Source organism: Emydura macquarii, unplaced genomic scaffold (genome assembly GCF_026122565.2).
Source record: "Emydura macquarii macquarii isolate MOO-44397 ecotype Brisbane River unplaced genomic scaffold, CSIRO-AGI_Emac_v2 contig_2184, whole genome shotgun sequence".
In the NCBI taxonomy this organism is placed as follows: Eukaryota; Metazoa; Chordata; order Testudines; family Chelidae; genus Emydura; species Emydura macquarii.
In genome coordinates, this window is record NW_027132321.1 from 3613464 (window position 1) to 3628652 (window position 15189).

General features: G+C 45.1%; 1 protein-coding gene across 10 annotated transcripts in view; it reads left to right on the forward strand.

Annotated features, from left to right (window-relative positions):
• The window catches only part of PLXNA2 (plexin A2), a 349352-nt gene that overhangs the window by 188460 nt on the left and 145703 nt on the right, over positions 1-15189 (forward strand). For 7 of the 10 annotated variants that reach the window (XM_067558832.1, XM_067558841.1, XM_067558829.1 and 4 more), the window contains exon 4: positions 2952-3086. In XM_067558832.1, coding sequence (XP_067414933.1) covers positions 2952-3086 — 135 coding nt within the window. Of the gene's footprint in view, positions 1-2951; positions 3087-3854; positions 3921-8453; positions 8750-15189 lie in introns of those variants that run through there. The other 3 variants (XM_067558836.1, XM_067558835.1, XM_067558837.1) reach the window with 3 other exon arrangements.

A 15189-nucleotide genomic window follows, 5' to 3' on the forward strand; every position in this document is an offset into this window, starting at 1 on the left:
CCCAGTCTGGCAGTCAGGCACGGAGTAATTGAGCAGCAGGCTGCAATACAGCAAGACAGCCCAGCATGAGTCTGCAGCAGATGGCTCCTTTGTGATAAGAGGCTTTTCCAAGACTTTGGTCCCCCTATGCTTCCCTGGCCTAGCAGGGCAGCATGCACATGCTTTAAAAGCGGCTGGTGCAAGCTGGGGTTTGTTGGCCAGGATATAACAGTATCTCTGTCGCTGAGAGTCACTGGGCCATCCGTGGGCACCATGGAGCCATTGACTCGCATGACTGGTCTAATCTCCCAGCCTGACGGTTGCCAGTGTTTTCAGCGTGATGTTATGTAGACACCATGTTGCAATCAAATGGCTATTTAAATATGCAAATCTTGGTTGGAAAGAGACAGTGCAAATTGTTTGTTTATTCTCCTCCCACCCCCTTGCTTAGCCCCCAAGGCCATAAATTATTAATTTTTGGAAGAGGTGGTATGCTCTCGGCAGCAACATGCCTTTCACCTCCAGAGGGGTTTGTCATAACTTGTGTCGGGTTTTCCTGCCGGGAGAGGGATTTGTATCATCCAGCTTCAAATCAACATGCCAAAAGATTAGGAGACCTTTGAACTGAAGAAGCCATGTGACCACTGAGCTATTTATCCCTCCGCTTGGCAGCTTGTGCTTTGGCTAGATGTTTCTTGCGGAAACCTGTGACTTTGGCGTATCATCTCAGAACATGGCAGACTCAGGCCTGGTCTACGCTAGAGAATTTTGTCAGTCAAAGTCAGCTTTGGTCAACAAAACAGGTGGTGGTGTACACACTGCAGTCAAACTCTTGCTGACCAAACTGCTCTGTTTTTTTGGACAAAAAACCACCTGGCTGAGAGGTAGACACTGCATCCCCTTACATCAGTGGTGGGGCTGTCGTTCTTGTCAATTTCACTGCTCCCCGCTCTGGGCTGAGAGCCAGGGCAAGAAAACTGGGTGCTTCTCCACCTGCTCCCCTCTGGGGCAGCCTTGTCAGTTACACAGCTGAGCCATGAAATTGACATAGCGGCACATTCTGGGGGAGAACAGAGAATGGAGAAGTCCCCTGTGGCTTCCCCAGGCTCCCAGCTGGGACCAAGGAGTTGGCAGGGGAGGGAGGGAGCATCCCACAGAGACCCCAGGAGCCTCTCTCTTGCCAGGGAGAGACGGGGCTCTCAGCTCCCCACACCGCCCTTTAGGTTGGTGGAAGTGCTTCTGGTGTGGATGCACTTCACCCATCCAGGAAGGGCAATGTGGACACCAGCACGTTACAGCAGTGGCTCTATGTCAACCTGTGTTAGGTCAACTTATTTTTTAAGTGTAGACAAGGCCTCAATCCTTAGCGTCTTAATATTGGGGGATAGGGGGGTGTATGGTACTCAGCATGAGCCAGTTCTCTTCTTAGATGCTCTTATAGCATGAAACTTTGGGGCTGGTTCTGCTCTCAAACCCCAGGATGCAGTGGGGATAGCTCCACTATAACCAAAGGGTGAATTTCAAAAGACTGATTTTAGAGGCGCAAGTTCCACTTCAACAGGACTTGTGATCTGGAGTCACTTAGATGCTTTTGAAAATCCCATCCAAAGCGTGTGTGAGTTCTTGTTTTTTTTTAAATGCACACACAATCTCTGACTTGCCTGAGTCAGAGAAGACAGGAAGAAAGAAGGAAGCATGTGTGTGACAGATGATAGTCATTTCACTTAATGCACTTCTGAAAGGCGGATACCACAGTGATGAGCAGTGTAGGAAGCTGAATAGAAAGGAAGAGTTACCACTGCAGATCAGATCCAGGTTCTATCTCTAAATAGAATACCCAGTATTTACCAGTCACACTCCTAAAAACTATCACCTCCCCTGTTTTGACTGATGTAGTATTGAATCTGGGGTTGTGGGAGAATGGGAAGCCATAGAGTGGTCAATAATTCTAAATGGTTTATGGTTATAACTCATGTTCCCAAAGTCACTTTATAAAAATAAAGACCCCGATTCTCCTCTCACATCAGTGCGAATCTGGAGTAACTTAACTGAAGTCAATGGAATTATACTGGTGTCAGTGAGTTCAGAATCAGAACCCATGGGCAGAATTTTCACAAGGTCTCATCACCCACAATCGGGGTCAGATTTCCAAAGAGCTCAGCCTCCCATTAAGCATTTAGTGATCAGATTTTCAGAAGAAATCACACGTGGGTGCATGTTGTGTGCTGAGCACTTTTGGCTACCCAGCCCCTCGCGTCTCTGTAGAGGGCAGGTTTAAAAGAAGTAGTGGAGTGCCTGTATATTTTTCTGTGATGTATCCATGGGGCATTATTGCTCATCTGATTCAGCAGGAGACACATGTTGAACAACTGCTTCTTTCTGAGTCTTTCCTTTTCCCCAAAATTAGACACAGCTGGAACAGAACCTTGGCTGCTGTTAATCAGTGCAGCTCCACTCACTTCAACAGAGTCATGAAGTCAGTGGAAATCAGACACACATTTATATCAGCTGAGGATCTGGAAAGATTTCTCTTTATAATTTGTATTTGGTATTGTGGAAGCACCTAGAGGCCATGGCCCATTGTGCTGGGCACTGTACATCCTAAAACCAATGTCCCTGCCCCAAAGATCTTACAGTCTAAGCTTAGGACAAAGGCCACACCTGAATTCAACAAACAGGTGGGAGGAGGAGTGCAAGGTCAGAGTGAGACAATTGTGATCAGCCAGTGAAGCTGCCGTTTCAGCGTGCCAGCTTCCCAGTTCTTCCACATGTCCTAGCTGGAAACCTCACTATTTCTCATAGTATGCAGAAGTAACGTTGCATGGAGAAAGAGCCTCTGCTTTAACTCATGCTCCCTCACGTCAGCTGTGATCATTCCTTGCCTTCTGTCTCTCCAATATGCAAACATTGCATTTGCTTACTAGCCTGCCTGTGCTTTTGCATAACCTGTGATCTGCTTGTCTCTTTTCCAGATCCGAGCAGATGGGCCCCCCCATGGTGGAATTCAATATGAAATGGTCCCAGTTTTTAAGGACGGGAGTCCTATCCTTCGAGACATGGCCTTCTCCATCGATCAGAAGTACCTGTATGTCATGTCGGAGAGACAGGTAAGCAGTGCTCTTCTACAGCTCAGTGGCAGCAGCTTCACCCTGCACATAAGGGGAGGTCACCGTGCACTGTACTTGGGCCCCAGTTCAGGGGTGGATACAGGTGGGGGGACAGTGCATGTCTGTATAGTTCTGAACAGAGACCACCATCCGTGCATGGGGGTAAAAGAGCTTCCCTCCATGCTAGCGTGCTATTGTCTGCAAGAAATGAAGATTGGGCTGAGTTGCCATCAGGGAAATAGGGTTTGGGGATTTGGCACTTAGTCGACGAGGAAAATATGTCCCAAGCACAAAGGTAGCCAATTCATTCTCCTCCGCAAGTTTGGCAGGAGGCTGATTTTGCATAGCTGTGCTGGAATGCCCGTTATGACTTTTTGTTTTCTGGATTGAGTCAGATGTTTTTAAAGTGCTTATAAAAGTGAGTGAGTGATTGCAAACAGGGCTGGAACCAGGACATGCTACAGGCAAATGCTGTGCAAGCAAGTTCTTCCAGTGCAACTCAGTGTTCAGTTACGTCATCCCTTGCTGTGATAGTCCTGAGCTCTGTGAATTACCCCAATCTGGACTTCTGGCTTCTTCTGTTCTAGTCTGAAGCATGCACGTACGTCCACTGGAAAGGGTGGCCTAGTGGATAGGGCACTGGACTGACAAGAGAACTGCTGTCTATTCCCGGCTCTGCCACATGCTTCCTGAGTGATCATGGGCAAGTCGTTTAATCTGTACCTCAGTTCCCCCTCTCTAAAATGGGGATACTTTTCTCTCTCACAGGGGTGTTGTGAGGATAAATCCATGAATGGTTATTTCTTATATGATGGGAGTCATGTAAGTACTTAGGTAGGTAGATACATGCACAGTCCTTTAGCTACACTCTTCGAGCTCTGCTAAGTCACTTTAGTCCTGACTTGCATCTTCCCAGGCTCCCAGCTCCGTCAGGGCTCCTCAGTCCTGACCTGCCATAGCCCCCGGAACAGAAAGCGCTTGTGATAAATCGGGCAACAATTGCTCGAAGACTGTTTCACACCACAAAAAAATAGCCTGACCATATTAAAACTCATCTCATTTGTGATCCCAAATCAGAGAGGTCAGGTTATTAACTCACCCAAACCAAAGTGAGATTTCAAGTAGAGAGAGAGAGAGAGTCGGCAACTGAATCATTGCCTCCCGGCTGTGTCAGCTTCTCTAAGATTCCCCAGTATTTACTGTCTGCGTGGCCTTTCCTCTGAACCTGTTTATGAGCATGATAAACTGCCCCTCTGAAAAGAGAGACCAGCCTGTACAAAGCAAAACCAAAATGATTATGACAGAAATGTATGGCCTGCAGTCCACTGGAGTCTGTTGCTGAAGGGAGCCAACACCATGTTAATAATACAGGACCTCAACTTGTAACCGAGCTGGATGAGCCAGTCCTCCCTGAGATGAGGAAACACAAGAGGTCCTAACCACTAAGCCAGGCTCTTGGGTTCACTGACTCTGTTAAGCATTTTAGCGGCTGTCTCTCACAACCGTACAATACAGATGGATGGAGCTGGTGCCTTGTGCGTGCTGGAGGGCGGGAGGGTGAGAGGTTAGATCTGAAGAGGTCCAGATCTCAGTAGATTTTTCCATGTTGAGTTAACCCCTTAGCCACTAAGAGGCACAAAGCTGAATGTGGGGTTTCCTGCATATGTTAGCACAGGAAACCCATGCCCTCTCCCCCTCTCAATCCACCCTGCTTGAAAAGGTGGTAATGAGTGACTCCCTCAGAAGCAGGTCTGTGAGCCTGTCTCAGATTTATGACACAGGGTGTGGTGGTGTTTTAATACTGCAGGCCCTAATCACATTTCTCTGATGAATGAGAAGTCTGTGCGAGTCCCAGACTGCTGGCATAGAAGACGCATACAGCTTCTGCAACCTGAGTTTCCTTCACAGTTTAATTCCTGCTGACCCTCTCAAGCTCCTCCTGGAATTATTCATAGCTCAGACTCAGCCTTACATCTGAGTGGCACAGCTAGATGATGGTTGTACGAGGCATCGCAATTTCACTGTTATCGCTTGAGACCAGAGCAACAGCAGTAACTTAGAGGAGTCAAGTTCCCTGTCAGAATGTGGTTTTTAAATCCAGGGCTGCAGCCTGCCATGTAGTGATGTATCTATGAAATTCTCCAGCAAGAAAGAGAGTTGGCAAGGTTGCAAACGGCCTTGAGGTTGCAGATCAACACTGTAACAAATGCATAATCACCTACGGGCTTTGTGCTATTCTACGCATCACAGCCACTAATAGCTCCTCAGTGATAGATCCCGGATCCTCCTACTGTAAAAACACAGGCCTCTTCCACTTGAATTAAAGGTGAATCTCCATTAGCTGTTTGCATTATAGAGCCTATGATACACAAGTGAGCCATTCTGTGTCCGTCCACTAGAATGCCGTGACATAAGAGAAAGTGTTGCTCAGTGGATGGAGCTCTGGACTGGAATTCAGGCGATGTGGGTTCTGTTCCTGGCTCTGCCAATGGCCTGCTGAGTGACACTGGATAAGTGGCGGCCATGCTGTGTGCCTCAGTTTCCCCATTCATAAAATGGGGATAATGCTACCGACCTCCTATGTAAGGTATCTTAAGATCTACAGATGAAGTGTGTTCATCTACAGATGAAGTGTGTAATACCAGCCAGGTATTATTATTATCATCACACTAGCTAGTTCATTGTCATTTGCAAAAGATTATCTGTAAACCATGTCAAAGCAGAGAAGGAGGTGAGAGGAAAATATACTCCGGCTGGAAAGTTATTTAATGCCAAGGAATAAATGGTTTATAGAGGGAGTAGGGAATTTTCCTCCCTATAAAGAAAATCTCTGAAGTTAATTAAGTCATCTGATGATAGCAACTGAGTAATAGAAACTACCATAAAGAGCTACAAATTTAGGACTTCTTCCCAGAATGCACTGGATTAGACAATTTCTCCTGTTTATTTTAATTGGCACTGAGTCCATGATGCTATGCACAGGCAGAGAAACTAGACATTGCAAGGAACTTTGCAACTTCTCTAAAATGGAATGCCCCTGTTTAAAACACCAATGCTGCGATCATTTTCCCAGGGGCCACATTATCTCCCACACACCCATAGAAAGGGGGAAAAAACAACTGAGTTTGAAATAGGTTTCCAAGGGAAATCTAGCAGGGATGCCTGCAACTCATCTCTTATGAGGCGAGAGGGCCTAAATATTCATCAAAGTTGCTAATTTGCTTAATTGTGAAGCAAAATGATGTGGAGAGAATTTAGTAAATAATGAAACATACCTGGAGCGTAAATTCCATTATGAACTGGTGATGTATGTGTAATGCATTAGCAATGGCTGTTGTGTCCCCTGTGTGAGAAATCCACAAAGGATAGCTGCCTGCTGCGTTCCCAGTTACTTACCTGACTTAGGCCCAGATCCCCAAAGGTATTTAGTCTTCTAACTTCCATGGGGGATTGGGCCTTCACTCCCTTAGGCAAAGTGGTAAAGGTCTGTGACTTGGAGTTACAGATGCTAGGGCATCATTCTATATGGAATTCTTCAGCAGTCTTTCTCCGTACAGCCCTGCATCCCTATATCCTGCTGATGTGATAGTTCAGCAAAACATGCAGGGTCGTATTTTTTCTTTGAATCCTGTGCAGAAAAGATGCCCAGTGATTTAAAAGGGGTCAGTATTGAGAAAAGCAGAAAGGCCCATCAACTGCAGAAGCTGTGAGGCTGTAAATAGTGGGAAATGTCCTTAAAAGAACTGAAAAAGCACAATAAAAATGTCTTTAAAGGTCTTGAATCCTAGAGGAAAATAGAGTGAAATTTCTACCCAATTTAAAGGGATACAGACAGGTAGTTTAACCTTAAAGTAGAACTGTCAGAAATTATTTATTAACCTGATCCAGATTCTCTGATGCATGTTACTTTTCCCCTTTTAAAACTGATATTTAGCATCTCTCTGTGACCAGCTTTTTAAAACCCCACCATTTTTGTAGGGTCCACCAAAAAACATGCGCTCCCCTGCTTGTCCAGCTGTTTTTTGAGCAGTGTCTCTTCACCAGCACCACCGATGATACTAGTGCTAACTAGGAGGTGAAATAAAAGGATCTGTGTCGGATTGGTATTACACAGAATCAGTAAGCCATATCAAAGTGGCTTATCAAAATGTGGTTGTACCACGTCTGCATCAAGCGCATCATCTGCACATTTAGAGGTGGCTGGCATCAGGTTTATGCTTAAATGAACTGGAAAGCACAGGGGTCTAATCCGAAAGCCTGTAATCTCATGAAGTGTCTGATAGTTCCACCTTCACATTGGTTTTTGCCTCATTGTCCCACCCCCATGCCTCTCAGTGGTGGCAATTCACTCTAATTTAGCTGCAGTCCCCATCTGCACCTTTCATGTTCTGTCACCAGCTTTTTCCAATGCAGAGTATTTGACATTCGAATTCTCTCACATCTTTTAAGAGGAAGGAGCAGCACCAACTATTCCATAGTCCAGTTTAAAGGGAAAGAGAAACAAGGAAAGAGAAACTCAATTTCCAGGGCTGTCTTCAGGGTACTGTCAAATCTATGTTTTAGAAATGATTATTAGGGGCCGTTGTGTGTGATGCAGCCTTTTTCCTCTGTACCCGTTACTCTAAATAGCTCTTAGATTATAGGGCAGGTGTATCTGAGAGGGACTGTCTGTAGCAGGAATTCACTCCCCCCAAAAGTTCGGTACCATTCCACCAAACAACATTTCTGCTAACAGGCTGCACAGGACTTAGCGGTAGGAGGCCAGCTGTAGTAGCAGAGCCACGTTGTGGGGGGTGGCAGTACTGGAATAACTCGGATGGCTGCAGATCAGGACTGAGCTGTGTGGGCAGAGCTGTGCAAAGTCCCAGTACTGGAATAGCAGTAGGTGGGATAGGTCAGGGTTGAGATGCATTGGCAGAATTATGGGGTGTTTCGGGACTGGAATAGCAGGAGGTGTTGCAGAAAAAGACTGAGATGCATTGGCACATCTGTGGTGAGGGAATGCCAGTTTTAGCTCTGTGCCCAGCACGATCTGCCTCTCATTTTTCACAGGCACCTACATTCCATTAGTAGGCTTTTTTAATGAAATACAATTCTAACTCTGAGGTCCTTGCTCCTGCTGCTGGTCATTTCACTTGCTTCTCCGACCCCTGCTGAAATCAGTGAGGCACAAGGATGCGCCTTGTACATTCAGCAGCGTATGCAGACATGCGCCACCTGGGATGTGTCTCCAATGAGTAAGCAGCAGTTGAGGGGTTAATGACACTGGGAGAATGGAGCAGCCATAAATGTCTGAGGGTTGCCAAGAGCCTCTGGATTAAAGACTTCATTCTAATGGTAAATCTATCCTAAACCCAACACCAACAGGCTCTGCATGTGTAAGGAAGGCACCAAGATTGTATACTCTTCAGGCAGAAAGGATCTGACTGCGGTTTGCTGGGAACACCTTTAAAGTGCTAGCGACAGTCAGTAAAGTGGTTTTATAAAATTGCAGTCCTGGAGTCTTAATTGTCCACTTGTCGGAAAGGGAGTAGCCTTCTTTATAAACAAAACGTGGAGCTTTTCAATTACATTTACCCTGCAGGGCAGGAGACATTTTATGATTGCAAGGCCTGCAACCCCTTCTTATTCTGTGTGTCTGCTCTCTGTCCACCTTCAAGTCATAGCGCTGCTTTTATAGACCGCAATTTTGACCTTGCCCCCACTTATATTTGTGTGAATCATGAGTAGCTATTGAAATCAACGGACATAGACTGGTGCGAAACTGTTGCAGGCATCAGGATAATCAGGTCCACAGACTCTCTGGTTCCTGTTAGTCATGAAGAGCTAATATTGTTATTTCGATTACAGTAGCAAATAGATCCCTGACCAAGTGTGTGCTGTACAAACATGTAACAAACGACAATCCGTGGCCCAAAGTGCTTACGGTCTAGATAGATAAGACTTGATGGCTGTAAATGAGACATTTAAAAATGAGCTGAACACAACACTGCAGCATAGGTTGTAGGAGTTAGTCCTGAACTAATCAAGGAAAATGGGGCTTACTGGGTCTTTTCTCTTTCTAATTTATATAAAAGCTCTCGGCTATATTCTGTCCGCAGAATCTTTGTTGCTAGTGACAGTCTTCCTGTGTGATCTTCGGCAAGTCCCTTAGCTCTCAGTGCCTCGGTTTCCCATCTTTCCAATAGGAATAATAGCACTACGCTGCCTCGAAGAGGTGCTGTGAGGATAAATGTGTTAAAGATTGAGAAACGCTTTCAGATCTACTGATGAAAAGTGCTATATCAGAACTAGGTGGTATTATTGTTTTATTACTGTTGTTGTTAATTATTATTTATTAGCAATAGGCTGCCAGACTGTGCAACAGAAGCAGTTAGAAGTATCTTGACCTGTAAGCAGAGGTGTCAACAATTCATAGCATGTAATTTCTTTGATTAACTTCACCTCCTTCTTCCTATCTGTGAACAAATTGTGGTTTTTCTCCAATTCATTCGTTTTTCATTATTTTCTGAACAGTTTCTTTGAACAGTTCTTGATCTGTAGCTTGTTCATGTTTTGATTGGACAGGTAGATCACCTGGTGTGTTCCTCTTCCCTGATTGGAGGAGCAGCACTTTTCGAATGAGATTTCTAGGAGGAATACTTGCCGTTAGAAATCCAAAATCGGTCTCCAGTAGCCATGTAAACTTTGCTGCCTCCATGAACATGGCAGCCGGCAGACTCGCCCTTGATAGACAGAGTGCTGGATAAATCGGTAAGCTCGTGGGGGCAAGGACCTGGAGCTCCCAGGCACTACTCTAATAGAAATAAAAACCAGCAGCTAGAGTGAAGATAAAATCCCTGAATGACTGTGAGGCTCAGATACTCAGGGACAAGAGTCATGGAGGTACCATAAAGTGACATACCCTGGCCTTTTTCCAGGACTCTGGTATATAAGTGGGTATTCAACTGCATTAACTCTTGGCACCACCAGGCCTGAGTAAAGGGACCTTCATGTAAATGAGTGTCAGGCCCCCGCGGTTCCCAAATCCTTCCTGGTGCCTTTTCATCCTTACTTGGGAATCGCTGGCGGGTGTCCCAATTTTACCGTTGGAAATAATTAAAAGAGGGGGCGGGGGAAGAGCAACAGAGCACCTGAGTGATTTCTCATGGCTTATGTGACATTTTTATACCAGTCTGATGTAGTTCAGGGACCCTTATGCAGAATATTATGAGCAGAGCTGCACTCCCGCCCGTCACTTGGTGGGAGGTGGAAAAGATTAATGCCAGCCCCTATAGATTCCCCTCACGTCCCAACAAGAAGGGCAAGGCAGTCAAAGAAGAGAATGGACTGAACCCCTGCCTGCCCATATAAATGATGGGCCTTCTCCCTCCGAGACAGTGGGAGGCAGATGAACTCTGCCATGGAAGAGCCAGGGAGGTGGAGAGAGTGATTCTTGAAGGTTATTTGAATGAAAGGGGCGGAGGGAGCTGTTTTATGTGCCTACAGAGATTTCCTCTCAACCTTGTCTGCGGCCGTAATGGGTTCCATACAGTACGCGTGTGCCAGGTTGGTTTGACCGGTAGCAGTTAATTAACATCTGCTCTGTCGGGCTCAGGTCAGGTCTCTTGTTCCACAATAGGCAGCTGTAAAAGGAAGGAGATTAGGGAGTAGGTGGTTTTCTACTCAGTGCCCAGGTTTATTCTAATCTCTGTTCCTTTGTCGTTTCCAGCCACAGGCTGAGAGCGCGTTTGCTCTCTCTCTTCCTGTCTCAATGTGTGAAGTCCAGACACTTAGTTACCTTAATCAAGATGTATGCAAAAGGCAGTAATAGCCCAGCACACTGAGCCTGGAACTAGAAGCCAAGAACGCCTGGATTTTATTCCCGTCTCTGCCACCAGCTCGCTGGGTGTGTGACTGGGCTAAACACGTGACCTCTCTGTGCCTCAGTTTCCCCAATCTGCAAACTGTGAAAAGTATTAGCTTATCAGGGTGCTCCAAGGATTAGTTAGTTTGCAAACCACTTCAATGACAGAAGGCACCATAGAAATACTAAAACTACCGTTAATTACGACACAAAGCTTGGAGTTCTGTTGCTGAGCCCCACTGAAAGTCGGACCGGCGCACTCATGAAGTGTGCATATGTCCATACATGTATGTGTATGAATTGGAGGTTAAAAGGCTAGTGAGCTTAACCCCCTGTGCCATCCAGCCTCCTGCCTTGCATTGTAATGCCTATAGCATTCAGTAGCAATAGGATGCAGGGCTGGGGGTGGGGGAGAATTGCAGACGCTCATAAGCAAGGTTTTATCAGATGATTGCTTACTACCCTGTTTATTTGCAGAGCAGGAATAAAACCCCATTCTCCACATGCCTCCGTCAAGGCTTTATATGAAGAAACTGTCTGTCTCTCTTCTATTAGCTGTGAAATATTTGCCTAGCGAATGTCCCTATGTCAGGAGCTGCAGACCTGCAGGAGTCTCCAGGAATAATTGGTGGCATAACTCTCCATCCTGTACCCTCAAGACATGTAGATCCTGTGATAAGCTCTTTCCTTTGAACTGAGTCGTGGGGGAGGAGGGCAGAAGATGGCTAGATGAGTTAGAAGGGTGTGGAATTGGAGTGGGGGCTGAAAAACACAAGGAAGTCCATCAATCCTGTAACTGAGAGGCTGTAAATACAGAGCATGTCCTGAAGAGAACTGAGAAAACACAATAAAAATGCACAAATTGGATAACAATTCTGGAATCATGAAGGGGGGGAAATGAACTATTAAAATTTTAACTCTTATCTGCTATTGAACAGCTAGCTCGCTGGACGTAATCTTAGCAATGTTTGATTCAGTGAAGCAGGGAGAGTGACCTGGTTGGATTCAGATACACACACTCAAAATCTAGTTTACCTACAGGTTCACTGCTCCTCTCAAACTGAACCAAGCATCCAGTTGGCAAGGCTGCACTCTCTGTGCATGTAAATGCTGGGTAAGGTGTCACGTCTCCTGCGCAATCTGTCCGCTTCAGTGTTTTGGTTACAAACTCCAAATTCCCCACCAGTCCACGAACCAGCAGTGGGTGCTTCTCTTTGCTGCTCAGGTAGGAGTAGGTCTGACCTTCTGGACAGCTAGGGGCCAATTATTGGTTTGGGGTGTAAACTGTGCCAAAACTCTTTGGGTTTTGCTCTAATGCCAATATTTTTCCTAAATAAATATTTGTGCATCCCCCCCCCCCCAAAAAAAAAAGTTAAAAAGAGCATTTCCTGACAGAAAACTGTTTTGATGGGAAATTTTCCAGCCTGCTGAAGAGCTCAATGTGCACAAACACATACAGGTGGGTTTTGGATGAGCCACTTACGGGCCATACCTGCCATATATTGTGTAGCTCTGGTCTCCGGGGGGAATGCGTAGTTTTAATTACAAAGTGTGAGATTTTCCAATGGGATTTAGGAGCACAGGTCCCACTGAAAGTCACCAGGCACTGAGCTCCTAAACCATTTCAGTGCTTTTGAAAAATCTTACCCACATTGCAAAGTAATGCTCTCCCTTGTGTTTAAAGCAGACTACTAATGCTGTTGAAGACCCAGTTTTGTTTTACAAGGAAAAACTTGTAGATAAAAAGCCTGTTGAAGTAGCCAGCCAGGCTTCCACTGGTTCCGTTGCTGCCTTTCCACTTCACTTCCAGTTGGGCTGTAAATCCTGACCCATCTAAGGCCGAGTTGTGCTGGGGTGACAATCCACCCTGAGGGGAAGTAAAGTCAGGGCATCTGCTCTCTTGAACGCTTGCCATCTTTTTCACTCATTAGCAGAAATATCCCTCAAAAAACATTTAGGTTCTTCTCACCCCCAAAGATTGTTGGTATTGGGTTAAAGGTTGGAGCTGGTCAGAAAATATGAAGAATACACGTATGCACCCGTTTCAAAGTTGTTTCCATTTCACGGGTTTCTCAGCGCACCCATTCCATTTTTGTTCACAACATTTTTTATCCAATTTTTATCAACGTTTGGCTTTAAAAAAAAAAAAATAATCAAAACCTTCACAAAAAAGCATTTTGATAAAAATGTTAACTTTGATGATAGCAGTCCTGCATACTTCTTTGAAAAAATGAATCATTTGGGGGCAGGGTGGACAAAAAACTTCCAGGAAGTGCTTCATTTTCTAAAAAGGCCGTTTTTTGACCAGCTCTCTTAAACATGAGTAGGTCAGTGATTCTTAGACTGTGGGGAACTGGTTGGTCACATGATGCTGTCTCCTCCTTGCTTCCAGCTGTTGCATCACATTAAGGTATCCAAAAATACTTCCCCGTTTTTTATTTTCCACCTGAATAACTGCCAAAAGTTGCCTTAAGGGTGTTATGCAGTCATGAAAGGGGAGGAGAAGTGAGCAGGAGGTGCAACTGGGCAACCGGAATCAGGCACTGGGGAAAGGAGAAGGAGAGGCCTCCATAAAAGAGTCTCTCTAATAGAACGTGGTCTGCAGGATGCAAAGGAAGGAGATTCGTTGAGTTAGGGGAGTGGCTCAGCGAGACGCTCACAGAAGCACATCACTGGCACGTTTCCCGATGACCTGCTCACATTAGACTACTTTCAGCCTAAAGATCAAGCTTGTTTTTGTTTTCTGTAGGTAATTAAAGGTAATTAAGAAATCCAGCTAAAAACTAATCCTAAAATCATTAAGAAAAGCTACCTGGCCAGCAGGGTGTGTTAATTAGCATTAATTGAGCTTTTTTTTTTTTTTTTTTTTTTTTTTTTTTTTTTTAAAGTAAGGTGGGACAACATAGTGTCTCATTTTTCTCCCCTGCTGACAGTCAACTTGTCATATATGCAGAGCAGTGGTTCTTATTTGTTCTTGTCTGGGTCAATTTCATGGTATTTCTAAGGCTCTGATTTAAGGCTACCGTTTTGCATGTTGGTCATTGCTGCCACGGGTGCAAAGTTAAGCGCATAAGTCTTTGCAGGAACAGGCCCTTATATGATGAGCTTCCATAGAACAGAAAGAGGGTTAAAAATCACAGACCCTAGCATCAACAGTCAACATCAGACAATCAGCAAGGTCATCTAAATGTGGCATATTTTAAACGTTTCTTGTAAGCATGCTGTAGATTTGTGCTCAGGGTTTGATTTTTTTTCTTTTTCTGTTTCTGTATCTATTTTTCCCTGCCAGTCACACCCACAGGGTTCCCAGCATGCACTTACCTCTGCGTTTGCTTCCCTTCCCAATTTCTCCTGCTCCCCAGACCTATTGTTCCCTCACTACACCTACACACACTCACTCACTCACTCACTCACTTTCATGAAGCACTGGTACGCAAGACTTTAGCAATGGGGATAAATGAAAGTTTCTTCATAGTGGGGAAGGGTTTAAAACCATTGTTGATGAGCTGAGTTGTTCTCCATTACCAGCCTGTGTCATTGCCCATGATTGGTCTACCTGCTGGCAGTGCTTTTGGTCTGTCTCTTTCTGTGCCAGAACGAGACCAAGAAAACTTAATCCAATGTTATACATTTCAACTCTCACTGCCACTGCCGCTTTATTAATCTAGCTGCTTTTGATTGCAGGTGGCAGGTCTCTTATTATCCCTGGCTTAGTAAATATTGGATTTGTCTTGTGTCTTGGTTTCTGTGCATGCGTGTCGCTTCACAGGTGCCGAACTACAGATTGGCCAACATGCAAAACAGTAGCCTCCAGGGTTTGTTTTTAAAAGCAAATTGTGGCTGCAAATACATCTTCCTCCGTTTAAGATGTTGATATCCTGAGGCGTATTTGCAGGTTATGGGGGAACCCAACTGATGTAGCAGTCCATTTCTTTCCATTTAACTCAAATGGTTTTAAATGTATAAAATGAACCTTTCTTTATTTATTTATTTATTTATTTACTTTATTTATTTATTTATTTATCAGCATGGGAATCTGTCCTTGGCCTATCCCAGGTCCAGGACGTTACAAAACAACTCTTCATACATGTTCTGCTTAGTCCAGTGATTGGAACAAGGGACTGGGAGTTGCAGGACTCCAGGGTTCTGTTATCCAGCTCTGCAATTGACTTGTTGTGTGACCTCGGCCAGCTTGCAGTCTCTCTGTGCCTGTTTATCCTTCGGTAAAAGGGGTACGTTGTCGTCCTTTTGCTGTTC